General features: G+C 44.8%; 1 protein-coding gene across 6 annotated transcripts in view; it reads right to left on the bottom strand.

Annotated features, from left to right (window-relative positions):
- ACACA (acetyl-CoA carboxylase alpha) overlaps positions 1-25,176 on the bottom strand; it is a 177,965-nt gene that overhangs the window by 105,084 nt on the left and 47,705 nt on the right. For all 6 annotated transcript variants that reach the window (XM_019545631.1, XM_019545635.1, XM_019545634.1 and 3 more), the window contains 17 exons: positions 24,298-24,459; positions 23,462-23,625; positions 22,679-22,829; positions 22,000-22,103; positions 21,099-21,180; positions 19,909-20,054; positions 18,807-18,957; positions 17,266-17,400; positions 16,542-16,688; positions 15,779-15,967; positions 13,842-13,942; positions 13,198-13,286; positions 12,162-12,286; positions 6,820-6,933; positions 5,202-5,315; positions 4,059-4,148; positions 3,001-3,119 (listed from right to left, as the gene is read on the bottom strand). In XM_019545631.1, coding sequence (XP_019401176.1) covers positions 3,001-3,119; positions 4,059-4,148; positions 5,202-5,315; positions 6,820-6,933; positions 12,162-12,286; positions 13,198-13,286; positions 13,842-13,942; positions 15,779-15,967; positions 16,542-16,688; positions 17,266-17,400; positions 18,807-18,957; positions 19,909-20,054; positions 21,099-21,180; positions 22,000-22,103; positions 22,679-22,829; positions 23,462-23,625; positions 24,298-24,459 — 2,183 coding nt within the window. The remainder of the gene's footprint in view (positions 1-3,000; positions 3,120-4,058; positions 4,149-5,201; positions 5,316-6,819; positions 6,934-12,161; positions 12,287-13,197; positions 13,287-13,841; positions 13,943-15,778; positions 15,968-16,541; positions 16,689-17,265; positions 17,401-18,806; positions 18,958-19,908; positions 20,055-21,098; positions 21,181-21,999; positions 22,104-22,678; positions 22,830-23,461; positions 23,626-24,297; positions 24,460-25,176) is intronic.

Below are 25,176 nucleotides of genomic sequence, written 5' to 3'. Positions count from 1 at the left end.
GCCATCCTCACATGGTGGGCTCAGCATATAAGCACCTGCTTTTGACAGCCTCCACCTGAGGAAGGTAGCTATTAAATGCCTGTATCAGGTCCTGCAGATTGGAGTACTGCAGTGCACTGGACTTGGAGGCCATTCAGGAACTCCATTTGGCACCAAAAGCTGTGGCCTTGCTACATGGTACTTCTTGTCTGGCTTCCAATGGGTCAATAGAAAGAGATGGGTTTTGACGTACAAAGCCCTTTATAGGTTCAGTCTTAAGGGGTTTTGCTCTTGAAGAACTATCCTGGCAATCAGTATCAGCAGAGATTCTCAAGAGGACACAACTGTCTGAGGCCCCAGGATCAGTTCTCAGTTAGTCTAACCAAATCAGTCTCCAATCACTAATGTTCTCTCCTGCTCGGAGAATATCCAGGAACCAGGAAGATTTCCTTCATCTTAGTCAGCATTCAGAATTGATGTTTTTTGCCTTTTTTTTAAATAAGTCTTAATTGGGAGCCATGCACTTCCAAATATCTTATGTACTTTACAGAGGGTACTTTACAGAGCAATTGGTCAGACCAGGTAGGTATCACACGATTGTTTCTGTCCTGATTACATGATGGCACAAATATGACTGGCATAAATACCCAGGTGGGAGAAATCGGAATTTGATTTTGTCAAGCACAAACAACCCACCATTTTCCAATTTTCTTTGGGCTCATTAAAATTTAACCCTGGGAAGCCAACACAAAGGGACGCAACCATCAAACATCCAACCATGCATTCCTGAAAACCTTGCTGCAGCATCCAGCCAACCCTAACTCCCACTGAAGGACCCTGTCTTTGTAATGTGCTTCTACCCCCTGGGTTTGAATCTAGAGTTGCGGAGCTTCAGGCCATACTGCAGAGACTAACAAGATTACCTGAAATGTTCTGCAGGGTGGTTGTGGGTTGCTGGGTTAAGCTAAACACAGATCAACTGAAAAGCTGCGTTTTTATCCTTTCCAGAGTAAAATTTTAGATTGATAACAAGCACTTCTTACAAAAGGAAAAAGTATGGCAGATGGAGAGCAAGGATGCAGAGGGGATAAGAGACTTGCTTACAGGACTCATAGTGAGCCAATGTCACAGCCAGCAATAGAAGTCAGCCATGCTATTTCTTCTAGTCCTCTGCTCAACTTCAGGTGTGTATGTGTGGTTAAGTGCACCAACTTCTTCCACATTATTTCAGCTTCCTAATTTCCCATTTCCTTGCATGATTTATTCTACGGGCCATCTGACAGTTGCACAACTCAATGTCAGTTTTTGCTGACATTATTAGAAATAATTAGAAATTATTGTGGGGCAAATTCATCACAAACATATGTAAGTGAAATTGTGCTGAAACCAATGGAGTTACACTTGCTTATGCCCGCAGAAACTTTGGCTCTGTATCAGCTTGCCCAGGCCCACAGATGGGGTGTGAGGTGTTTACATACAGCCCCCGGTGAGGAGATGCTGATGATCAGAAAATGGAACTGGGCTTCTAGATGTCATTTTGTGGATCTGACAGGGAGAGGAGATTTCTGGACAAAGCAGCTTTCCTTTGGGCAAGAGGTTTCTCATTTTCTCTGTGACCTTGCCTGATGAAGCTGGCACAACAGTCCTAAGACAGTGATCAGCACAGGCAAGCCAAACAACCCAAAGCTACAAGCTGCAGTAAAGCAACGGTGAAGCAAATAGGAAGGCAGGAAATGGAGAAAGAATGGGGAGGTAGAGAGCATTATACCAGAGCACTAAAAATAGTATGCAATTATTTACAAATATTCTAGCACTGAAGGAAACAGATGAGACCAATGCGTGGCCCATTTGTGCCGCTTGTTGAGGACACTCATTCTTTTCCAGCAAACCAGATGCTGAAAACCATTTTTAAAAAAATATACTGATGGATTCTCAATGGAGCGAGACGGGACCCCACTGCCCAACCCCACCAAAAAATAAAAGGAGTAAATAAGGGAGAGGATATTTGGAGACAAAGAAGGAAAACAGCACTTTCCTCAAGACCGCTGATACAACTCTGTCAACCTTGCACAGATCAACAGTGGCATCCAGTGGCTAAAGGGATTCATCGCATCCCTGGGCTCTAGTTACTCTCTCGCTTTCTTTGGGCAGGGTAAGAATTCAGTGCAGACCTGTTTCAGAATGTCCTTGCCTGGTGTCTACTTCAAGATCCCTAATGTAAGTGAAAAACCACATTAATTATCTGTGTGGCCTGAGGGAAGCCGAAGAAGTTCTGTCAATCAAGGGACATTTTGATGTCATTAGTGTATGTGGGGAGCTGTGACCCCTGTTTCAGATAACAGGGGAATGGCAAATCATTGAGCTTTTGGTTGGAAGTTCATGTTTAATATTCAAAAGCCATGAAGAACAATACTAACAGATACCCCACACATTTAAATTTGCTAAGATCTCATCTGAACATGTTAAGACTCTCTGAACAGAGCACTGCAAGTCCTATTGAAATCCTTTACACCACGTTTAATTTGTCAAAGACATCCAAGTCTGAAAGCACATGGGCCCCTCCAAAGAAACAGCCTTCAATCAGGGGTAGCTAAAAAGAACGTGATTTTTTTTAAAAACACCAAATCATTTTTTTACTCCAAAATTCGCCCTTGAACTGTAGTTTTTGAAAGGCTCAAGTTTTAAGCTGGAGTGAATCTATGGAGGTGAAGTTACTAACTGAACTGACCTCTCACTTGAGAAAACTGAAAATTAGATACTAGTGAATGCAAGTGAATCAGAGAAACTAGACACAGGATATTCTGAAAATAGCCAAGAGGTTCTTTAGATTTAAGAGAATTAGGTGAACAACTTGAGTAATACCGAGTTTATCTTGATTAACTTGTCTGTCTTTCTTAAGGCTAACTTATATATATTTTCTTCTCTACCTCCACTCATTCACTGAGTTCCATTCCAGGATTCCCCCAGATGAAATGGGAATTGGCCCCTGACTCCAAAAGATGTTTGCATTTTGGCTCTGACCTGTTTGGATGGGAGGTGGGTAACATGAACTGGAACTCCACCACACAGGTGTTGTCCTTTAGCTGCCGATGCTGGACACTGTTCAACTCATAAGCAATGTATGCTCTTCGAACATACACCTGGTTTAAAAAGAAATTCCTCATCAATTGAACTGTGACAGGGAAGCAGGAGAATAGAAATGATGCATTAGAAAAGATTAAAAATTAAAAAAAAATAAAATGAATGCCACAAAATTAATATTTTCTGGACTACTCTTCTAATTTAAACTAGAAGAGTATCAAAGTACCATTCATTACCTGAGAGCCTACCGCAAGGAACATCTCTGTCAGTGGCCTACACAGCATATCTTTCAGTCCACTTACATTTGAAATGGTATTTCCACAAGCCTGGAAATGTCTTCCTGACCCCAGCTTGTAACTAGTTTGTACCCTGAAGCATGAGCACTAATACAAGTGGTATGTAATGAAGGAGAGAGGAAACTACCTCATCTCCATTTAAGCCAAAAGACAGGAACGGCTCAGGCAACTTGCTGCGATTCAAACACTGCACATGGCTTTCTACAGTGGTTCAAACCATATGACACTAAATACCAGACTCCAGGTTTTGATCCAAGCTTCCCTTCCACCATACTGACTAGTGGTCCTCAACCTTTTCAGTCTCAAGGTGCCCCTCACTGGGTGAGGCACCCTCCATAACTTTTGTGAATTGAGTGGCAACCAATTTCAAAAGCTAATTGACATATCTCAGTGCCTACCTTCTTATACAGAAGTGAAGGATCATCCAGGCAGAAATAAGCCTGGCTTAACTGCTCATCTCCTCACACCTCACCTATCTTCTCACCCCTTTCAAGGGATCTGGCAGCACTTCAGGTGCCCCAGTACCCTGGTTTAGAATCACTGGTACAGATATTTGGATAACTGGATGCCAGACTTATCTATAGTAAAACTTTTTTTTTTTGCTAAGCAAGAAAAGGCTTTCCAAAGCACTGACAGAGACAAAAAAGTGGGGTGGGAAACCACCAAAAGAAAAAGTTTGCTTTTAAGTGGAAAGAAACATACCTCCAGAGCTGCCATTCTCACCACCTGGTTACTGTGATAGAAGAAATTTGGTAGCACATCAAAGATGGATGTCTCAGACAGAATGAGTTTCTGGAAGAGATCATAGAGAAGAACATTTGAATCAACTTGCTACAAGGGTTGAATAAAAAGTTTCCACAAAATATTTTTTGGGCACACGCATTGTTTCCATTTCCTGGCCAGCTCTACTTTCTCTGTATTAGTTTTTTCACTATGGCAGCATTTAAGAGGCCTCAGGGACCCCTGTACCAGCCGTTGGACCCACACACAGCAAAACAACAGTCTTGACACTGTAAAGAGCTTACAAGTTCTATGTCAATTTACTGCTGCAGAAGACAGCCCAAACGCTTTAAGTCACAGCCTACATTTATAGGAAGACATCGATCAATTTAACGTGTGTGGTGATTAATCCTTCACGGTTATGAGGCAAAAAAATTGAGGCTCGGACTGAAACAATGACCTGAGTACAAATTGGAAACAGTACCGACTTGTAAAGGACAGCACTTTTATTAGGTAACTTAAGAAAAAGTAGATACATGACAGCATTTACTCTATTTAGGGCTAGGATAGGATAAGCTCAGAGTCCAGCCAAAGCTTCTCCACACCTGCCAAAAGGTCGAGTCGGACAGTACATAGCTGATGTCTCAGGACTCAGAACGTTCCCCTTCACAGCTTCACCTGGTTTAAACTGGACCTGTCTTAGAGTAGTCTAATTTTGTCAAGCATTTCCATTCAGAACTCAAACCATTTAAAACCAAAAGGAAAATCTGAAAACTGAATGATGCTATCAAAGAAAGCAAGTGCTTTAAATACAAACACACAGCCACAATTAACTGGAGCACTGAGTATCTGCAAAGCACCTTATTCTAACAGTCAGAATCCACTCCAGGTGGGCAAGCCTGGACCGTATGCACTGAAGAAAAAGCTAAGCAATATGGCAGCATAGCAAGTGTCTAATAAAAGACCTCTACTGACATCAGCGTATTAAAGCATCACGAAGTAGGAATCTGAATTGAGGTATTTAAAAGCCACAACAAGTCTGTGGAACCTAAAGCAAGATTTCAGACAAAACTGGTACCATTGAGCTTAGTAAGAGGGAAGCAGGGAAGACAACTCTGTAGATACCTGCAGGTTCTCAATGCAGAACTGGTGTCCGTACATGTCAATGGCTGACAGGAAGATGGACTCCACCTGGTTGTGACGCAGCTCGTATGACGGCAAATGGGAAGCAATGAGAACCTGGTAAGAAAGCAGATGCAGAGTGTGAGTGTCAGAGGGCACACATATCAGTTATATTTGGCCATTATTAGTACATAGTGAAAGGCCAGGAAGACTCGCTCATCCATAATTGCCAAGCTCCTCTACCAGACACTAATGTTCGCTCTGCATGTGAGCCCTAGGCACTGCAGCACATGGAAGATGCCACAGAAACCAGTCTCGTTTGTGTATCTCCGTGATTTGTATTCCTGGCTCTTCCCCACACAGAAAGAGAACAGCTTCAATCCAGTTTTATCAGTGCATGTGATTTAGCACTGCAAAGCTGCAAGTCCAGGGGATTGCCCGACCAGCTGTTAATTGGAAAGCAGAGCTGGCAGGCAGCAGCTGTGGAGAGGCCTACAACGGAGCCAAGCCTTTCACAGCTTCAGAGCAAAGCAAGCAAGAGCCACTCATGCCAGGTACTAAATGCTGAGCGCCTAAGAGAGGATGGGAGGAAGGGGCAGCAGCTTGCAAAGGAAAATAGAGTGCAAGAGCAGCATAAAGATATCCACCAGGATGGCAGCAGCCTCCCCAGCGTGCTGCTGAGAGGTTCAATAACTCTGAATGGTTCAAGGACACAGATACAATTCCACAGCAAACAGAAGGTCACTGAACAGCTTCAAACACCCCGTTCATTTTCAACGCTCGTGCGCTGAAATAAAAGGAGAGCTCCCCAAACTGCCAGCTTCCCTGCTGAAGACTTTTAGAATGGAAATGGGAACTGTAGAGGGAGAGAAGCTAACTAGACTTTGAGGGTCAGCATTATTGAGAGGCAATTATACCCTTCCACTCCTTTATAACTAGAGACAAACTACTAGATAGGACACTGAAAGATATGCACCCAGGTGTACATATATGGGATTCAAACTATCATCAACACTTGAATTGCAGAAAGGACCCTGCAAGATTTTTTTCCTATTAGGTTTTTTTTTTCTTCTTTTAAACCACTATTTACAATAATCCCTTCAGCCCTGGAGAGAGACAGCTGTTTCTCCTCTAAATGTCTTGTTCCAGGCTACACATTCACTCATTTGCTGTTCAAACACAGACTGCAAGCACTGGTTGTTTACTGTAGGGTTGTTCAGGCATCATAGGCAGCAAATTCTTGGCATTATAGCATTTGTCGACTAGGGATGTGATCATCTAGTCTGACTTCCTGTCTATTGCATGCCAGAGGGCTTCCCTGGATTCATTCTTGGTTTAGCTAGGACCTAAACTTTAGAAAAACCCCAAATCTTGAATTAAAATTTCCAGAGATGGAGAATCCACCACAACACTTGTTAACAACTCACTGGTGAATTATCTCTGATGTTAATGGGTTGCTCAAAAATACTAAGCTTTTCATGTTTACTTAAGAGATAAAAATCCACATCAAACAACCTGGGCTTTATGAAAGTGATTATTAAGACAGCGAAGGAGCCCATTTTGATCTTGCCAGCTTGGACTGGGTCTCCTCGTAGCAGGATGCCTACAGGGCTGCGCTTACCTGACGTGCCCGCAGCGCCACTTTAGCATTGGTCGTCTTGCTCAGCTGGGTCAACTCAGTCAGAATATTAATTAACTCGTCTGTCAAGGTGGGGTCTCGGCCACACAGTTGGTCCTACAGAGAAGGGAGAAATGTTTAAAGCAAAGACCCCCCAAAAGGAACATCAAAGTGAAATGCTGATAGATGTGCTGATGAGGCTCCGGAGCTCTGCCCAACACTTAAATAAAGATCATGAGCTGCACTGGAAAGCAAAGAGGGTCAAGGAAGCGATGGGTAGCACCAATCCTTTTATCATTCATTTGCATCCTTTACTGTGGCATCCCAGCAGCAGAGGTGTAGGCACTCATGAGCCAATGAAGCACGGCACAACCCTTTTCTCCTGTTACCCAACCTCAGCTCTTATTCAGGACATCTCTCGCAGAGTTCAGAGAATATCTGACCAGAACAAAATAACCTGTGGACAGTGTGCTGAAGAGCAGAGAACTTGGGCTCTGAAAGATCAGAGGAAGAGTTTGACAGCTGAGGTCCTCCTGCTGAAATTGTTGCTCATACCTTACAGCGCCGCTAAGCATTTCCATTATGCTTCCCAACATGGCTACCACAGCCCCTCCTTTTCCTATGCACCAAGTGACTTTCCTCTACCCCAAACTCATATTCAAACCCCAGTTTCTTAGCCCTAAAACCCTCTTCTGGGATTTCCCAGTGCTTATCACATTAAAAATAAAATCAGTCAAGTTTCCAATTCCTACCCCCACCTCCGCCATTAAAAAATAGTAACAAAATAAGTTACCTGATTTCTTCTCATAAAAAAGTTGATATTCCCATTTGTCCCATTTCCCTCTCACCTCTCCACCTGCCCCCATCGATGCCCCATCCACATTCCCTGTTCGGTCAGAAGCCTAAGGTCAGCCCCAGCCTTGCAATCAGCTCTTTGTGAACTCTTTTGGCTCCACAAAGTCGTCTTTCAGAATTGGGGCCACATTAACACGGTCTTAGGACAAAGCCTTTGCATTTTTATTCATCTATAAAGGTGATGTGCCTCTTTAATATAAGCAACAATATCTAGAGACAGTCAGAAAAACTGCTTCCCAAAGCTACCAATTTTCAAACAGAATCCTTGAGAAACATTCATCCTGATTAATCTAGACCCAAAATATGGGATAAGCAGTCTTCATGTTAACTCCTAATTAACAAAAATTATTCTGTGATAATTTTTTTAATTCCAGTGAGAACGTATCTGTACATTCGTCAAACATAAAGACAACAAGCCAAGCTGTACTGACTAGAAGCAGAGGCAAAACCAACTAGTTTATTTCATTGTCCAAACTGACTGAAATGCACAAGGAAACTGAATGGCATTAATGGTGAAAAGCGTGTTAGAATTTCAGTATCTTTTTGGCTTCAATAATTGAAAAATATTGAAAAACAGACTTTTGTTGTCTTCTCTAAATAAACAAGGCGCTACCCTGCAAGAGCTGGCTTCCAGTAGTTCCTTACTCTCATGAATGACTCCACAGTCCTCCCACAGTATCAGGAATTTGCAGGACAGTGCCGCCAAGTTTGTACCCCTCTGTGCGCACCTCTAAAATGCTTCTTTTAGGCAGAACCACCACACTATTCATGCATAACATAAATGATGGGAGATAAATGAGAGATGAATTGGGTATTCTGTGACATCAGACAGTGCATTAAAGACGTTTTAAGGGTTTTCAAGCACATGTAGACCAAAAAGATCTATTAGGGTCTAAGAAGCATAAAGCCAAGCAGAAAACTCTTTCCATAGTAGGTTAACCTTTTGCATAAGCCTCCTGGGGAAAATAAAATAAAAGCCATACAAACCTCATCAATACACTAATAAATAACAGTTGGTGCCACATCCCAACTCCAAACCTAATGAGTTTTTAAATGGTTTTCAGTCCCCTCCTCCAGCTTTATGCCCTTTCTAGGGCCCTACAGCGAAGGAACAGATCAAAAGTCACATCACTTTCAGCCATCTAAGCTACTGGCTTGTTGACTATTGTCTCTCCCTAACAGGGTTTGGGATCACGTGGTCCAAGCAAATGTTACAATTATGAGCAGCACAAGAATCCCCGTAACCATATTTGTTCAAGATTTGCAAGTCAATCCACAGAAAGAGAATATTTTAAGAATCTTCTGCATATTATTTAAAAATATATATACCAGGCACCTTGACCTGTTTGCTCTAAAAACAAAAAAATGGCTTCTGATGAGACTGTACAGTTGTCACACATTTCTGGAGCTGTGTGGTAGAAGGAGAACAAAAAACTCATGTGTCCCTGTTCAAACACCCAGGCATCTACCACTCCTAGATCTCCACTTGGACCACAAGACCTATGACATGCAGAGGAGCTGTTCCAAGTCCAGCTGGTTGGGATCAGTGGTCCACATACAAAGAGGCAGGTGAGAAAAGAATATGAATGGGTAATGTCCAGCCATGCTACATTGCAAAAAATGCATGAAAGATGAAGGAGTTCCCCATTCTGCTCTAAACAGCTGCTAGCTAAAAGCGTGAATGATGGCTGCATAACAACACTATTACTAACATCATCCTCATAGCCCTTGTTAATAATGGATTCCTAGGGATACATCAATAACAGCAACACAAGCACCAGACTATCCTGACATGAAGCTTGCCCTTGGAGGACAAACTTAACAACCCCATATAAATAGCATGGCAACCTTTACCAGCATTGTGTGTGCCAAGAGGTGTGACTCAGGTGGGTAGCACAAGATAGGTGAGAGGAGGACTGGTCTGATAGTTAAGGTGCTGGACTTACGTGCCAGAAATCAGTTCTGGACCCAACTCTGCCATAGACATTGTTGAGACCTTAGGCAAGTCACTTAAACTTCCTAAGCCTCAGTTCTCCACTTGCTATTGTATTTCCCTACACCCCTGCATTCGCCTGAGGGGAGGGATTCATGTTTGTGAGACCTCAGATGCTTCAAAGCTATATACACAAATGTGATATGAACTCAGTCTTCTTCTGCCAAGGGCAGGACTGCTCCCTACAACGTATTTTCTAGGTCTGTGCTTTAACCCTGCAAAGTAGCTGGGCTTCCTGCATCGAACTGGGGTGAACATAGGGAGAGAAGAAACAAAACAGGAGAGAAAGTAAAAGAATAACATACAGTAAGAAGGTTAGCTGAGCCTTTCCTATTTCCCACTGTGGCCTGCTGGCTCACTCAGAAAAGATTTTTCCAGTCAGTGTGAAGACACAAGCATGACTCTGCCTTTAAGATTTGGCTTTTGCAGGGGGGAGAGGCAGAGAGAAACAAAAAAAGTTTCAGTCCCATTCTAGTAAGAAATAATCAGGATGACAACAACAGAAATAAAGCAGCTAGCCGGTGTTCCATTGGCTTCTGCCTGCGCTGATTGGCAAAGGCAGTGAGCAAAGCCTCAAACCAGTTCTTTGACAAGGCCTAACGCCTCCCCGGCACCCCCGTGTAATTACACACTTGAGTGACTGGACTCTGAAGAAAATTGAAGGCCTGAGCTGCGAACAGCTGCCATTTTCTCTCTCCATCACGCCAGCATGATTACTTGAGAAATGAACAGCCCCAGCTCAAAGCTACTCCAGAATTCTCAGAGGAAATATGGCTCCGTGTTCAAATAATGAGATTCTTAAGGCAAGCGTTACTTACAATCACACCGCAAAAGGGGGGGAAGAAAAAAAGAGAATGAGGGAGAGAAAGAGAGAAGAATGCTGGGTCCCTTATATCTTACAAATTAGGATTTAAAAAGCTCAGCCAGTCTGGGACAAACATTACCTTTTTGCTGCTCCTAGGAAGGTTTTTTTGTTTTTGATTTTTTGAGTGCTTTGGATCTATTTCGCGGCAGAAAATTGTTTTGTCTTTACCCAAAAAAAGAAAGAAAGAAAAGTGGCTCTATAATTAGCTTCTTAGAAAGCAAGGCTTCAAGTCAGGGTCATGCTTAAAATCATGTGGTATCTAACTCTGCCTACCTCAAGAAAAGCTAGCACACGCTGCTTTAGCAAAATATTTATTTGCCACTGAAATTTTTTCTTAATGTCAGAGGGGGTGTATTTAGATACTGGGGGGAGGGACTTTTCAAGGGCTTTTCACCTTTTGAGAGAGGCTAAAACTGTTAGGTTTCTCGCATTGGTGGAAAGCTGGAAGCCACGGAGGCTCAGGAATAAAGCCTCGGACACAATCACATGTTCCCTGGTTTTTCTGTCGAGTTGTTAATTTGCAGGTCTGAATATTGAGGGGGAAAAGGCCAACCTGTGAACTGAAACTCTTCTGGTCTCTGGTAGGCTGGACAGCCAGCCAAACGGTAGGACTCCTGCAGTGAAATACCCAGCAGAGGGTTCTCTGGACCCATCCAGCCATGGGAGCTTCCCAGGCATCATCTATTTTGTACATTTAGGAGAAGGCAACTTCCAGGATGGGATCTGCAGCTTACAAAAGCAAGCACCAAGTGTAAAATACTTATCAGACATTTGCACAAAACATGAAACTCCAAAGGGACATGGCCCAAGTTCCTCCAGCATGACTGCAAGGCACTAAAGAATCTAGCTGAGCCCTACAGAGAATGCAAAGGGTGCAGCTGGTCAGAGAGCAGCACTGCAGATAACAATGAGTCTCTCTGATATCACAACCACAGAGAGACTTAAGAGTGCATCAGCTGCTGAACCAATGAGATTATAAAGTGGTTCATAACCACAGAGTAACCAAGACCTCTGGGGACCATCGTTTGGACTGGCTGATGTCAGGTCACTATCACATCCACATCCTGGTTAGCAGGGATAGGTCATGGGAAGACTGTATTTGAATGCTGACAGCCTGTTTCCACAAGAAGTCGCCTGTCTTTTGTTATACTGCAGGGTTTCTCTTTGTTTATATTTGCAATGTGCAGCTCTGGGGTGAGCAGCACAGACTGGCACAGTGTTAGGACTCTGCACACCTCCCGGAAGGCTGAGGTGCAAAGGGAAAAATATAAATGGCAATCAGGAGGGCCTAGAAGTCAGCACAAGGAGCAGTAGGAGCTCTCTCAGTTTCTAGTGCACCAACAAAAGTCATGAATACCACTGGGCCTTGCTGAGATTTCATCAGCATTCTCAGCAGAAAACCAAGAATGGAAACTGAACCGACCAAGGCTCTCCAAGTGCCCTCTGAGTCAGAGGTGAGACATACCACCAGGGAACCCTGGCAATCTCTGTGCCGTTGCTGCCTGTTCTGTGGTCCATGATTAGGACCACAGTCTCTGAGGCTCATGGCTGTCAATCTCGCATCTCTCACCAGTGCTAAACATTCACATACAAGATAAAATGAATTCCTAGGACCCCAAGAGCCGAACTTACAATAAGCATTGTTACAAGCAGATTCTTCTTGGTGACCTGGGCGTGGGAGAAGATGTAGTTCAATACAGTGTTCATGTCACTTTTGTTCTCTTCCCGAAGGGCAAAGACACACTTGTCATAGTGACCTGGTGGAAACACAAATATCACTGCCTGTGTATACATAACCATTTTTGCTGCCTATCAGTTCTACCTGTATCACTAAATTCACACAGGGGAAAATACATATATAAGCCTATTCAACCAACATACCTATTTCTGGAGGCCTGAGTGAGCAAATTTGGAATAAAAACACTGGTTTCCTGGAAACTAGAAATCTTACATGGTTTAAATAATTTTTTGTTGGTTGCTTTTAATCCATTGCAATGCTAAATCATGTGGTGAAGGAAGAATGATGAGAGCTACTTAAGAAAGGAGTGTCCTTCATTCAGAAGATAATCAGACAGGGGGGAAATAAAATCCATAGGCTCACACAGTGCACTGGTGTGGAAATGGATCTAACAGTGAAAACCTGGAGTGTGTAGTGGGGTGGGAGGGAAGAGAAAGAGAACAGAATAAGGAGTATTGAGTTGTAGTAACTAGAGCCTTAAAGGAGAGGTGCTTCACTGCCATCTTGTGGCTAAAAGTACTGCAAAGGTGCTCCCATTTAAAAATACATCTACTGTCATCTGTAGAGATGTCAAATTGTTCTAATGAGCAGTGAATCATTTCCTGGTACCTTACACTTTTTTTTTAAATTAATCCACAAATGTCTTATTGCATTCCATTTTCTTACAATAATACTTATCATGGCATTGCTTATTCTCCTGCCATAAAGGTAAACTTAATAGCTGACCTGATATTAGTTAATTTCTTTACGCTTCTCCGAATGACCAATTGCTCAGAAGTCAGGAAGTAAAATAGGCTGCAAAGTCAAGTACTACAAATCTGAAGAGCCCAGACCTTAAAATGCAACTTCAGAGAAATATCTAGGATGAACAACTACTTTAAACTGTGGAATCTATAAGAAGAATCAAAAAGCAGTCACAGAGGGATTTACCATGCTGGAACTGAGTCTCCACCTTCAGGTACTGACGGAGAAGATCCATCACCACAGCCTTCATGTGGCCTCGAATACCACTTCGGTACCTGCAGGAACAGAGAAGGAAAGGCAAGTTAATAGAACTGATTAATACCAAAAAATCCAAAACGCTAACACATGTGCTCACATGTGTAAGAACCACTCAAGACGCCAGGCAGCAAGAATGGGCACATTGCCCCTGCCACTTCCAACACGGGCAGCAAGAAAAGCATTTTGCCCCATCAGCTTTCCAACTCCTTGACGAAAGAAGAAAGTTGAAGATATGAACTGCTTAAGGGACTCAGTATTAGGAACCAGGAGTGATGCACGATTCCCACAGGCAAAGGGGGGAAATACAAGTCTATCCCCATGGTTCAATTACTGGACAGACAACCAGGACTGGCAACAGTTGTATGGGCCACATACAGGCTCCCTTCATAGCTGGTTTCCCCCAAAGATGCCTGAAGGCTTATTTCCAATGCTTTAGGAATCTGAGAACAATAACTGCCCTGCCAGGGCAACGTTTTACCCAAGTTCAGCTCTTTCAGACAGATTTAAAAAAAGGATAAAAAAAAAAAAAAAAGGAAGACTGGAGAAAGGATGAGGTCTGGCAAATAGCTCACCTCTGCACCAACTGAACAATACTCTGAGTGTTCATAAAGAAGACCTCCCGCTCAGATTTGCGATTCAGCGTGGCTGCATGGCTGTCCAAAATGTTGGCAATCTGAAAGAGAGCGCAAATGAGAAAGCAGTCATACAATGATCTCAGTCCTGGAGAGGAAGGTCTAGGAGATGAACACTAACACAGACAGGGCAATTTTGCCAAACAAAGTAGCCACACTCAGCATCCAGACTCCAGGAAAGACCAACCTCTGATGCCACCAAAGACATCAAAGAAATCTCGTGGGTCAACCTACAGAGCAATAAATAGCAAGCACTAGGGAGATATTTCTCCGAGACCCTGCAGCCATCAGATAACATCTTTAATTCCAGAACTAGCTCAGGAACCCTTTCTAGAGGCCAGGAAGGAGTATTTGGATCATTTAGTTACTCTTTGTAACAGGGTGAAGGGGTTAGAAGGAAAGAGCCCCCCCGCTCACACCCTCTCCATTACCTGTGCGCTGGCAAAGGTCCCTCCCAGCAACTGATGCCAAGGCCAGAATGCTGGGCACCACACTGCCAGGCTCACCACTTGTGTGGGGCACCCCAGAAGTCCGGGGAGGAGACACCTGGCTGCTGGTGGGGGAAGCCCTGGCCAGGACAGGAATGGTACCAGCTAGGTGCTGAGGCCATGTGAACACTGTGTTCCAGGTGGTAAGAAGCCCTTCCCCAACTTACCCTATGTCAGTCCTTCCGCATGGATCATGAACTGCAGCTGGACCAAGAGCAGTGGCCCTGACTGGCTGGATCCCTCAAGGGGTGAAAGTAAAAGGGTGCCGAAAGTGAATGGAGAGGCCCCCGGATGACAGACGGTGGGACGCAAGCTGGAAGCGGGTGAGAGGCAGTCAACTGCCCTCTCCTCTTTGTTTTCATAGGAAATGGACTGTCGGGGATTCCTGGCATAAAGCCAGGGACCTACTGTTAAGGGATTCTCTAGGCTAGCCTAGCAGGTTGGCGTGCGGTAAATGCTGTGACCAGAGCTAGAATCCTCTGGGACAGTAACAATGGAGGCCTGTGGTGGGAATGTAGAGGTGAAGGAGCTCCCAATCCGGACTCCATAAGGGTCAAGCAAACAGGCACAAAGACTGTGAAAGCCAAACAGGGCGGATGCCCAGACCAAGCGAGGTATCGTATCTCGCAAAGTCAATTCCATGAATTCCTTTCTATCAAGTTGTGGCAGGTGAGAGTCTTAGTGAGTACCAGTTCTTACCCAGAGAGGGCAGTCAGAGGGGCCACCATGCCATTGTGCCAGCCCCGCCACACTTGCATTGCACATGCCACAAATTATCACTTAGTCATTCTTTCAGCAAGTTCAAAACTTTGTAGTAAAACTAGAGCATATTTAAGCTCGGGTCTCTGAGGGCCCATATTCACATCTTGCCATATTCAGGCCTCTAATGGCCTGGCATCACAGCTGCAACAGCCTATGTAAGGGATATGTCTACAGTGGAGCCTACAGTTTGATACTGAGATACCTGAGCTAGTTTAAGTGCTGGAAACAGTCTGGCAATGGCATGCAGACTTCCAATAAGGGCCAATATATTGTTTTAAAAAGCAAAGCCCATACCAGACCTTATGCTACAGAGGCTATATTGTTTGCATTACCTAAGCTAGCTCATTTCAGGCCATCTTGGGCATTTCTAAAACCACCCCACAATCTTACTCACACAGAGAGGAGTTACCCCTTTAGCTCAAGTGGCCAAGACTTGTATGTTTGGTAATGAACATCCAGGGTTCAATTCTCAGTCTCCATAGACTGTTATACAAGGTGTCTTCCCTATCAAACTTTTCAGGCCCAAATTTATTAGCTTCCTGGCTCAAACTCATCTAATAATTTAAAGGTATTTTCCTTTGAGCCCACAATGAGCTATATGTCCCAGCAAAACGAGCTGCTCATTACCTGCTGGCTGGGAAACTGGCAGAGAACGGATGTGATGTTGCTAGCATACTGGGCCATCTCCTTCTTGATGGACTTCTCCACATTGGGTGGAATGCGCCCAGAGACGCTGGTCATGATGTCCTGAAGTTCCAGGAGTGGCAAAGATGGGTCTCTCAGGGTCTTCATCAACCGCTCAACCCAATCCTTCACCTAGAGAAAAGTCGGTGTAATGACAAGTTTTGGGGAAAAGAGACACAATATGGAGCAAAAGGGAAGACTGGTTCCGTGAGACTTTATCAATGCTGCAAAGCGGGATAGCTGTTTGATCCAAACAAGGAGCTGGGCTGGTCCAGGGACTACAGATTAGTGGAGACCCTGGGGACACAGGAAAAGCTGCAGAACCACGTTCCACCACGCATGCTCTAATGGCCTTGAAGGTAATGCTCCAGGCAGCTGCTGGCAAGGAATTCACCTCTCTCTCCGTTCCCACTGGGATCGCTCAAGTAGCCGACTGGGAGTAGCTCACGTATATCAGGCTGCTAACAGAGGCCACAGTCCTCCAAGCCCATACTCATCTCTTCTTCCAGGCATCCGGTTTTGCCAGAGATGGCAAAAAATGGACACTTCCCCCTTCTACACTCCAGCTTTCTGGTAAACAGAGGTACAGGGAAGGGGATACTAGAGAGAGAAGCAGCTCACAAAGGCAGCAGCATTTGCGAGTCCAGCTCACGCTTCACTGTATTTGCATGAAAACTGCCCTCTACCTGGAAGAAATGACAGTTACCTTGCTGCCAAAGTATGGCTCCGGCAGGCAGTATCCATTCATCACATTGACCAGGTTATCAAGGACGTAATGGAAGACACGATGGAGCTTCTCGCCTCGAAGTGCTGTGCTCTGGATCTTCGGCAAGGTGCCAGTGTGCAGCTCAGCCTGTGAAGGTATTATTACCAGTGGATTTAGTGCCTCCAAGCCTCCCACACAGCACCAGCAAATAGAATCATTTTTGCTACTCTCACCAGTCTCCTTTGTGTGTTTGGAAATCCACTAGCCTAACTGCACTGGGAAAACATTATACTCATGCAAGAGGATCCCCAGGTGGAAAATCTTTTTGGATAACAGGCAGTCATTTCTGTTGGATCTCCAAATGACTGAACTTAAAAAATAAGTTGCCAGCTTCTTCCAGACTTACACATTCTGATCTCATTCTTTAGATATGGGAATATCGAGATCTCACTGAAAGCTTCCAATGAATCCAGTGCAGAATAAGGAACTGCATCAGGATACTGACAACTTCTCCCCACCTCTTACAGGTGGATCTCCCCTGACTCCACTGTAGTTCTCATCACCACAGCAATAGCTCTCTTTTCACTCCAGCCCTCTGAGCATGATGAAGACCCTACCGTGAAGACGGTTAAGGACACAGGAGCATTGATAGTTTGCAGTGCAGTGCTACTATAAAAACCAGGACGAGGCCCGAGCCCAACAGCTCTCTTCTGTCACTTCCTACCTGCTGAACCCTGCTGGGATCGTCCAACTGCAGCTTGGCAATCACGCAGCCGGGGTCCAGTGCTGCCCCAGGGCGTTTGACATAGTGGATGCAGCCTGATTCTACTGCTGTCAGCGTCATCACCATCTTCATCACCTGCAGCAAGAAGACAGATCACATACTTGGCTTCCAGATTCCCTGCTTCGTTTGCATTTCACGTTTCAGCAGCTGCTATTCCACACCACAGACAGCTCAATGAGGGCAAGTCTTCTGCATTCAACCAAGGCTGAAAACACAGACTCATACTGGGAAAGCACCTCAGGAGGCCTGAGGTGAAAACCAGAGCAAAGGGCCAGGCCATAAAGTAGAGTAACAGCAATCCAGACTCAGCCAAGAGAAGAATCTCAACTCTTCTGGAGTCCATGAATAAATAAAAGGCTTTACACTGATGACTCCAGCTTGAAGCAGCCTGCTTCATCTGTCACAGCCTAAAGGTCACAAGCAGGAGAATCAATGACAGGAGCTACAGTAATGTATTGGCTTCTAGTGGAGGGCATTAGAACAACTGTGTTGAGTCACAGCCCTGTGCTGCCCTTTGCTAATGAAAATTCTCCTTTAGGTCAAGAGTTGGGGGCCTCTGAATTTGGAACAGAAGGATATGGGTCAACCTTTGCTCTCGATACAGAATGTAGCACAGCCATCAGCCACCAGGCAAGTCTTATCAGCCACAGCTGCGTTACAACACAGAAGCTCTTACACAAACAGCACAGATCTAGTGCTTGATATGGTCTCCTACACTTTCCTGTAATGCACAGCTTAATCCCACCTCTTTCAGACTCACCCTCCCTTCCCTTGCACTGGTTTAATCGCTACTCACACACTCACCTCTCATTTGAGCCCTCCTCATTTGCTCTCCTACATCAGCCCTGGCCATTGTTCACTGTGACTAAGGAATTGCTTAACTTCCCTCTCTTCAAGAGTTAAGTAATCTCTGGAGGAAGGGAGGAGGGACAATTCATCAACTCATTCAATCACTAATCATCTGGGTAGAGACAACTTCACCCCTTGCCTAATCCTAGCCCAGAGCCCTAGCCCCTGGGTATGGATCAGCATCACCTCAATTGCCACAAGACCTGCTAAGACTGCTGCCCTCTGTTCTGGCAGCTCTGAGAAAAGATTGCTGCCTCTCCTAGCTTGCTGTGGGTCATTTCCCACTGGCCAGTCCATGGGAAAGTGATGGCCATTGCTCCCATGCGCTCTGGTTGCCACCAGACCTTGCTGAGAAGGCTGGCTTCTCACTGAAAGATTCCCTGATGTTCTGATTTATCTGCAAAGCTGTCTCAGCCTAACCCAGCTACCCTTTTTTCTGCCTCCTGAGTAGACATGGTAAAAAAGAGGCAGTTTAGAGCAGGAAAGTTACAAAAGAGCATCAGAAACTTTCCCCCAACTGATCCCTATTTAATCTGCTGGTTTTCCACTCAAGTTTCACAGCAGTCCTAACTTTCCCACTCAGCTTGGCTCCTGGGCAGATCCAGAGCCTACAGCCAACTCGGCCTTTTTACCTCTATTTCCGCAAAGCACTGGCCTGCAAACACGTGTCCTCCATCCTCCACCACGTACTGGATGAGCTTCCCAGCAGAGGGCGAGCGCAGGATGGATGGGTCATTCTCCTTCTCGAACACACAGGTCTTATTACCTATGGTGATCCGATATCTAGGAAAGGAGGTGAGGAATAACTGCATTGGAATCTCACACTCGGGGAAGAGCATGGCAAGAAGAAACCCACAGCCAGGCAAATTAAAGAAACACCACAGCTGCTGTCCCTGAGTGCAGAGCTATGATTCTGCAAGTGAAGATCGAGATAATGCTATCAGTAGAGAGGTGTGCAGGTTGGGGAGGAATGACCATCTATCCCCAGACTGCATGAGCGTGATTTATCTGCTTTCCTCCAAGTCAGTATGTACTGCCCACTGTTGGAATTGGCTGCTGGTAGACTCTCAACCTGATAAATTCTGCACAGGCCAAGACTCATGTTACTGATAGCTGGAGCTGTCGTAACATCAAAGTGCTAGCTGGGAAAAACGCTCACCAGCCCTCCCACGCTGCAACTGCCTCCCATGCCCTGAGGGAAATAGAGAAGAATCCACGCCCCTGTGGTAAAACTGGCACATTGAAAATAGACATTGCATTTAGATGCCTACAGCTTATTTCAATTCAGGAAATGTGAAGACCTTTTCAGACTCTTAGCTAGTTTCATTAGAGCCGGCCCAAAGGATACGACCTCCTGCAACCCAAAGCAGGCGGGTGGTATAAGCTCCAAAGGCTGGAGACCATCTCTAAGCTTCTGTCTGGATACTGAATCAGCACACCTAGCATTTACACGGGCTAGACTGTTCCAGTTTCTCATCACAGGCAGGCCTGGTGATGACCGCACAGGATCTTTAGAGCAACAGTTCTGAACCAAGGGTACATGTACCTCAGGTGCTATGTGAGGCCTCATCGGGGGGTACACAAGATATTTTTCATACATTGTCTAACACAGGTCGAAGAGCCTAAAAAATTAATTTCCCATTGAAAGGGGGTGCGTGAAGTCTCACTTTGAGACCAAAGGGTACGTTGACTGAAAAAGGTTCAGAACCACTGCTTTAGAGCCTAGATTGCTACCTGTCCACTTCTTCCTTCATGTAGGTGGTGTAGCTGCTGCCATCATAGGATAAGAGCAGTCCTCCATCACTCAATCGGTGCACGTCAACCTCCACGCAGGAGTTGTTCATGATGACCACATAGGAATTGGGAGACTGCCTGGTCACCTATGGGGCCAAGAGAACATGGAGCAGCATGCAAAGGAAACGTGGAAATACTGACACAGTATGCAATGCAGCAACAGGCAGGGAGTTTGTAAGTGACTCTCTGTACACCCAGTAAATAACGAAAAAATATAAAGCAAGTTCAGTCATTGGTTTTACTTTAGATAAACCCATGTTAAAGGACTGTTATTAGCTTTACAAACTTATGCATGCAACAGCTAGGAAATGCCAGAATAAAGGAGGGCCTCAAGGAGAACTTAACTGAGTCCCCTTATGCATATCGTGTAATTAAAAGATAGTGCAGCACATACAATTTTTCCACCTACTTCTGTGGAGGAATCAAGGCTCAAAGGATGCTTCTGTCTGTAAGGCCCTGCTCTGCAAGTTTAATGGTGCTCTTTTAACTTGGGTTTTTTTCCATATCATTGTTTCTTCTTTTTGTTTTTGTTTTAACGTCAGACTAATCAGACTAACACATGTATAAGGTTAAAACCCTTAACTCTACCACATGGCCCTCCAGCTGGCCAAGCTGAGTTTCACCATCCCCCAACCCCTGCCCCCGCCACCTCCCCACCGCAAACATCTTAGTTTACCCTAACTCCTAAATGCTGCCTCCTTTTCCAAAAAAATTCAATTAGAAGCAGCATCTGCATATATCTGCAACACAGATATAAAGGGAATGCAAGGTCTTATAATGGGCAGCATGTCGAGGTCCCCCTGTAATGAAACACTCTATCACATGCATGCTGATCTCAAGGCACTAAAAGTCTAAAATCAAAAGTGTCTGTGATGTGGAGGTGTGACAGGGATCTCACAATAGGGAACTGCAGCAGCATAGAGGGTCTCAGCATGGGAGGCTGTGGCTGTAGTCTCCAAGCCTGTCGGAGCAGAGAAAACGTCTGTCTAGCTCCCCCCATTTCCATCGTCTCGCCACAGCATTTGACTTGCATTTCCCTGTTCATTAAAGTTGCTGAAAAGCCAGAGAATCCTCAAGCCCAGCACATGCAAGACAGTTCCAGTGGACAAACTCCATGCTGCGTGATGTACCTTCAGCACATATTTCCGTCCTTCGTAGATGAGTTCCACATCCACTGTGTTCAGCAGAGTATGAGCAGGCAGGACCTGACCCCTGGAAGATGGGAACATGCAAGACTTATCTTTCAGAACCTTTGAATGGCCACTAGAGGGCCCTAGCAGCTGCACACAAGCATTTGGAGATAGCACTGGCAACACCCTCATACCACCGCTTCTTAAAAGATCTATCATTTAAAGAAACCCAAAACAGCCAGCTCCATTCAACACAGACCTACTATACCCACCCCATCCACTCACTTGCTTTCCTCATGGTGATAAGTTCGCACTGTAATGGCAAATTAGATTTACTGGACAATTTGGTCAGGTTAAAAGCAATTCTTTTTTCTACAACTCTCTCATAACCATTTATCTGTGTAGAGGCTCCCTGCACGCAGGGCTGGCAATGCCAAAAGCCTCATTCAAAAAAGAATTATGCACATCATCTGAGATACAGTCTGAATTAGAGCACTGAGGCTGGTTTCCAAAAGGGCTCCTGCACATGTGAATATAAAGGGATTTTTTGAGCTCTCCTAGAAAGAGCTGATTTACAGCTCTGGAGAATGAACTTCAACTCTGACATCCCGGAGCAAGAATAGGGTTCACAATTACGACCCACTCAACCCTTGGCACCTCTGCTGAAACAGATAAGAAGTGTGCTAATTTGGGTAAATGACAAGGGGATTTTTGGGACATGCCTGGACATCTGTCAAGTACTGGTCTAACAACAGCGATGCTCTCGGCCAGAGAACAGCTGGCAGGTGAAAGTAGGCATGAGGCCTCTTCTAGCCTGGGTTGAATCAAAGCAGACATGGCCTTCACGATGTATGACAACTGTCTGTCTGTCAACACTACCGTCCACCAGGAGCAATTTTACCTCTCAAGAGAGTGCAAGAAGTTGGAGACACTGTTACGGAAGCTCACGTCAGCCACATGCAGAGCCCCACACACCACTCCTAGCATGGTATCAGGCCTCTCTGCCTAGAAGAAAAGGATACAAGATGAAGGGTAAGCCACAGTCATTTCACATGCATAATCCCTTCTGCTTCATCCTCTTCCTCTACGGGCCTCTCCATAGTTGAGAGGGTCGATGCTCTCGGCCGCATGTGCCATTCAAGGCTGAACTTCCCTTTAACTTAAACTGCCAGGCAGGCAATGGCACAAATAGGCAGGTCACCTCTACAGGGGTGTAAAGGGAAGCATTTCAGTTTTGTTCTCACTCAGCTGAATTTTGAGGTTCTGCATTAGTTTCACAGCTATGTGTTCACAACTCCCAGAGAAGACTACAGGCCTAATCCTTATTTACATGAGGAGCCTTTTCAAGCACTTTAAGACTGCTTCATGCTTATGGTGTGAAGGGACAAGAACTGAGCTCAACAGAACTATTTCCGGGGTCCTACAGAGAACAACCTCTGTTTGTTAGGTCTCTATGCTCTGTAGCCAGCAAGTACCAAATTTTCAAGAGGGTGAAAGGTCTTTTCTTCCACAACAATTTACCCTCCCCTCTTCCTCTCTCCACCCTGCAATGTAGAGTCTTCTAAAGTGAAAGGTTGTACCTGAACTTTTTCTGCAATGAGCCTGTCCAGCCAGCCAGTGTCAATGCGGTTGTGTTGGAAGCTTTCCGTCTCCAGCAGTTTAATCAAGTACTCGACAGTGGTTCGGAAATCCCCCCGGATAGACAGTTCCTTCAAAGCCACCACCATGTTACTGGAAGAGAAAAGAATTCACACGTCATGTCTAATTCCCAGCTTTCTGCATCCTGATAAACCTCAACTCTTACCACCCACGAATATCCCCACTGATTGATTTTTATATGGGCACACACAGACACATACACTCCCCATCTACACGAAACAAGTTCTACCGATTCTTTGATGGAAAAATCAGTTCACACAGTAATTCTGTACATGGACCTCACACTGACTTGGTGAGTTTTAAATCCAAGACACAGAACAGTCAAACCATTGAGGGCTTTTTTCCTAAGGAAGCCTATTTACAAAGCAAAACTGAAATAAGTTACCACACACAAAAAAGCACAAACAGAAAAGCTCCTCCAGATTTAAATTCCAACCCAGCCTCCTTCCCCAAGGCATCTTCTCCCCACTGTTTTCCAAGAAGCCACTCGAATAGAGGAAGCTGAGCTGGACATAAACCCTTGTTCACTCGGTCCTAAATTATAGCTGTCACAAAGGATTACAGATCCCTTCCGAGAAGCTGGATTTGCATACAAATGAATCCAAACTTCACATGGCGCCTACAGGAATTTCAGACAGTGCCTGTAGGACCAGGTCCCCAAAGAGAGCTTTTTCCATACTTGGTCTGTTATTCTGGCTACTTACGAGATGGCTTCTTCACGATTTTCTCCCCATGAGAAGCAGTGCCCAAACTGAGAGTCAGCAAATTCATGAAGTCCCCCTGCAGCCGCGACACTGAAATAACCCCAGACATTCTTATTGCTGCGGAAATTCAGTTCTTGGACTGTTCCAGAGCTGGGCTTAAAACCCTGCAAGGAAAAGCATTCAGTGGTTACACATCCTAAAGGGAACGAGCAAGTACGCTGGAAGCAGCAGGCATGAAAGTAAAATAACAGTCAACAAGTGGAGTGGTGCACACCCCAGGTTAGCTGCACCCCTCTACATTTCAATGAGAAGCAGGCTAGGTAGAACTAGGTTCCATCTATATCTGGTGGGAGACATCCGCAAACACCCAGGAAAGGATAAAGAGCTCAATACCAAGCCACTAGCAAGAGTAAAGACAATGCTAGAATGCAGCATTTGCTGCGTTTGACAAAGGACCTAGGTTTCCTGTCCTATATGCCTGTGGTTATTAATCTTTCAGCTGTTAACAGCTGCAGTCCATAGTCATATATTATCATGTGAAAACAAACAGTTCAGTAATGAAGGCATTTCAGGACCTAGAGGGACTCCATATATAAGGGTATAGCTGGATCACACAGATATTCTGTAATATCTCGCCTGCCTTCATGTATATAATTGTGTCTCCTAATACTAAACCACAGTCTAAACAATCAACTAAAGGATTTCTCCCTTATTGTCCATGAATTTGTTATTTAAAGTCTGGGTTCAGACTTTAAATTATGCATACATGACTTCAGGGCATTAGAACTAGACACAGGAACGATGGGAACAAGTGACACACCAAGTGGAGCATTTACCTCATCTGGATTCTCACTGGTGATACGAGCAGCAATCACATGACCACGTGGACTGGGGACATGGGCTGAATTCTCAAAGTCAACGGGTGTATCTCCCCATGGAGAAGCACTATACAGAACTCGGATATCTTTGATCCGGTGAAGAGGAATCCCCATGGCAATCTAGAGGAGAACATTGAACAGTTTGCTGGGATTTGCTTCTTGCACATAGAACTATTTTTCATAACCTTTCATTACACAGGTTGCATTAGTAGCTGGATGTTTGTTATGTGCGTTTCAGGTGTAGCATCACCATTCTTTACCTGCAGGATGTACCCAATAAAAAATGTTTAGCAGCAGTCTGGTCCTTGTTACTTGTCAATCTTGAAGTGCTACACAGTGTTGGGTGAGTACCATCTCTATTTTAGAGTCAGGGAGAACCAACATCCAGAAAGGAAGTCATTAGCCCAGGCTCAAACAGAGAGTCTATGGAACAGGTGGGAATAGAATCATAACCCTTTAACTACTTAACCTGTGTTCTACTTCTCGAATCATGCTGCTTCACCAGTAGACAAGATAGGCCCCCTGTGTATGTGAACTATGCACATATTCCATCTGCAGGACGGGTAACCCATTCAAGGTACAAGTCCAAGATACTCTAAATGAACCCAGAGGCCTAGAAACGGCTGACAGAATCCTAACCTGACTGGTAACCTCTAAATTCAGGGGCAGGACCTAACTACTTCTATGAAACTATGTCAGGCAAAGTAGGCAATGGGACTATAGGCAGCACTGCAGACTGATCAGACCCAAGTGCCTAAGCATCTGGCACATGAGGGGGCTAATCTCAGGTTCCTCAGAAGTCTCAGGACCAACAAGATGGGCAGAGATGCGTGTCAA

The sequence above is a fragment of the Crocodylus porosus genome, unplaced genomic scaffold (assembly GCF_001723895.1).
Source record: "Crocodylus porosus isolate Cpor-Errol unplaced genomic scaffold, CroPor_comp1, whole genome shotgun sequence".
Lineage (NCBI taxonomy): Eukaryota > Metazoa > Chordata > Crocodylia > Crocodylidae > Crocodylus > Crocodylus porosus.
This window is presented reverse-complemented; position numbering and strand designations above follow the sequence as displayed.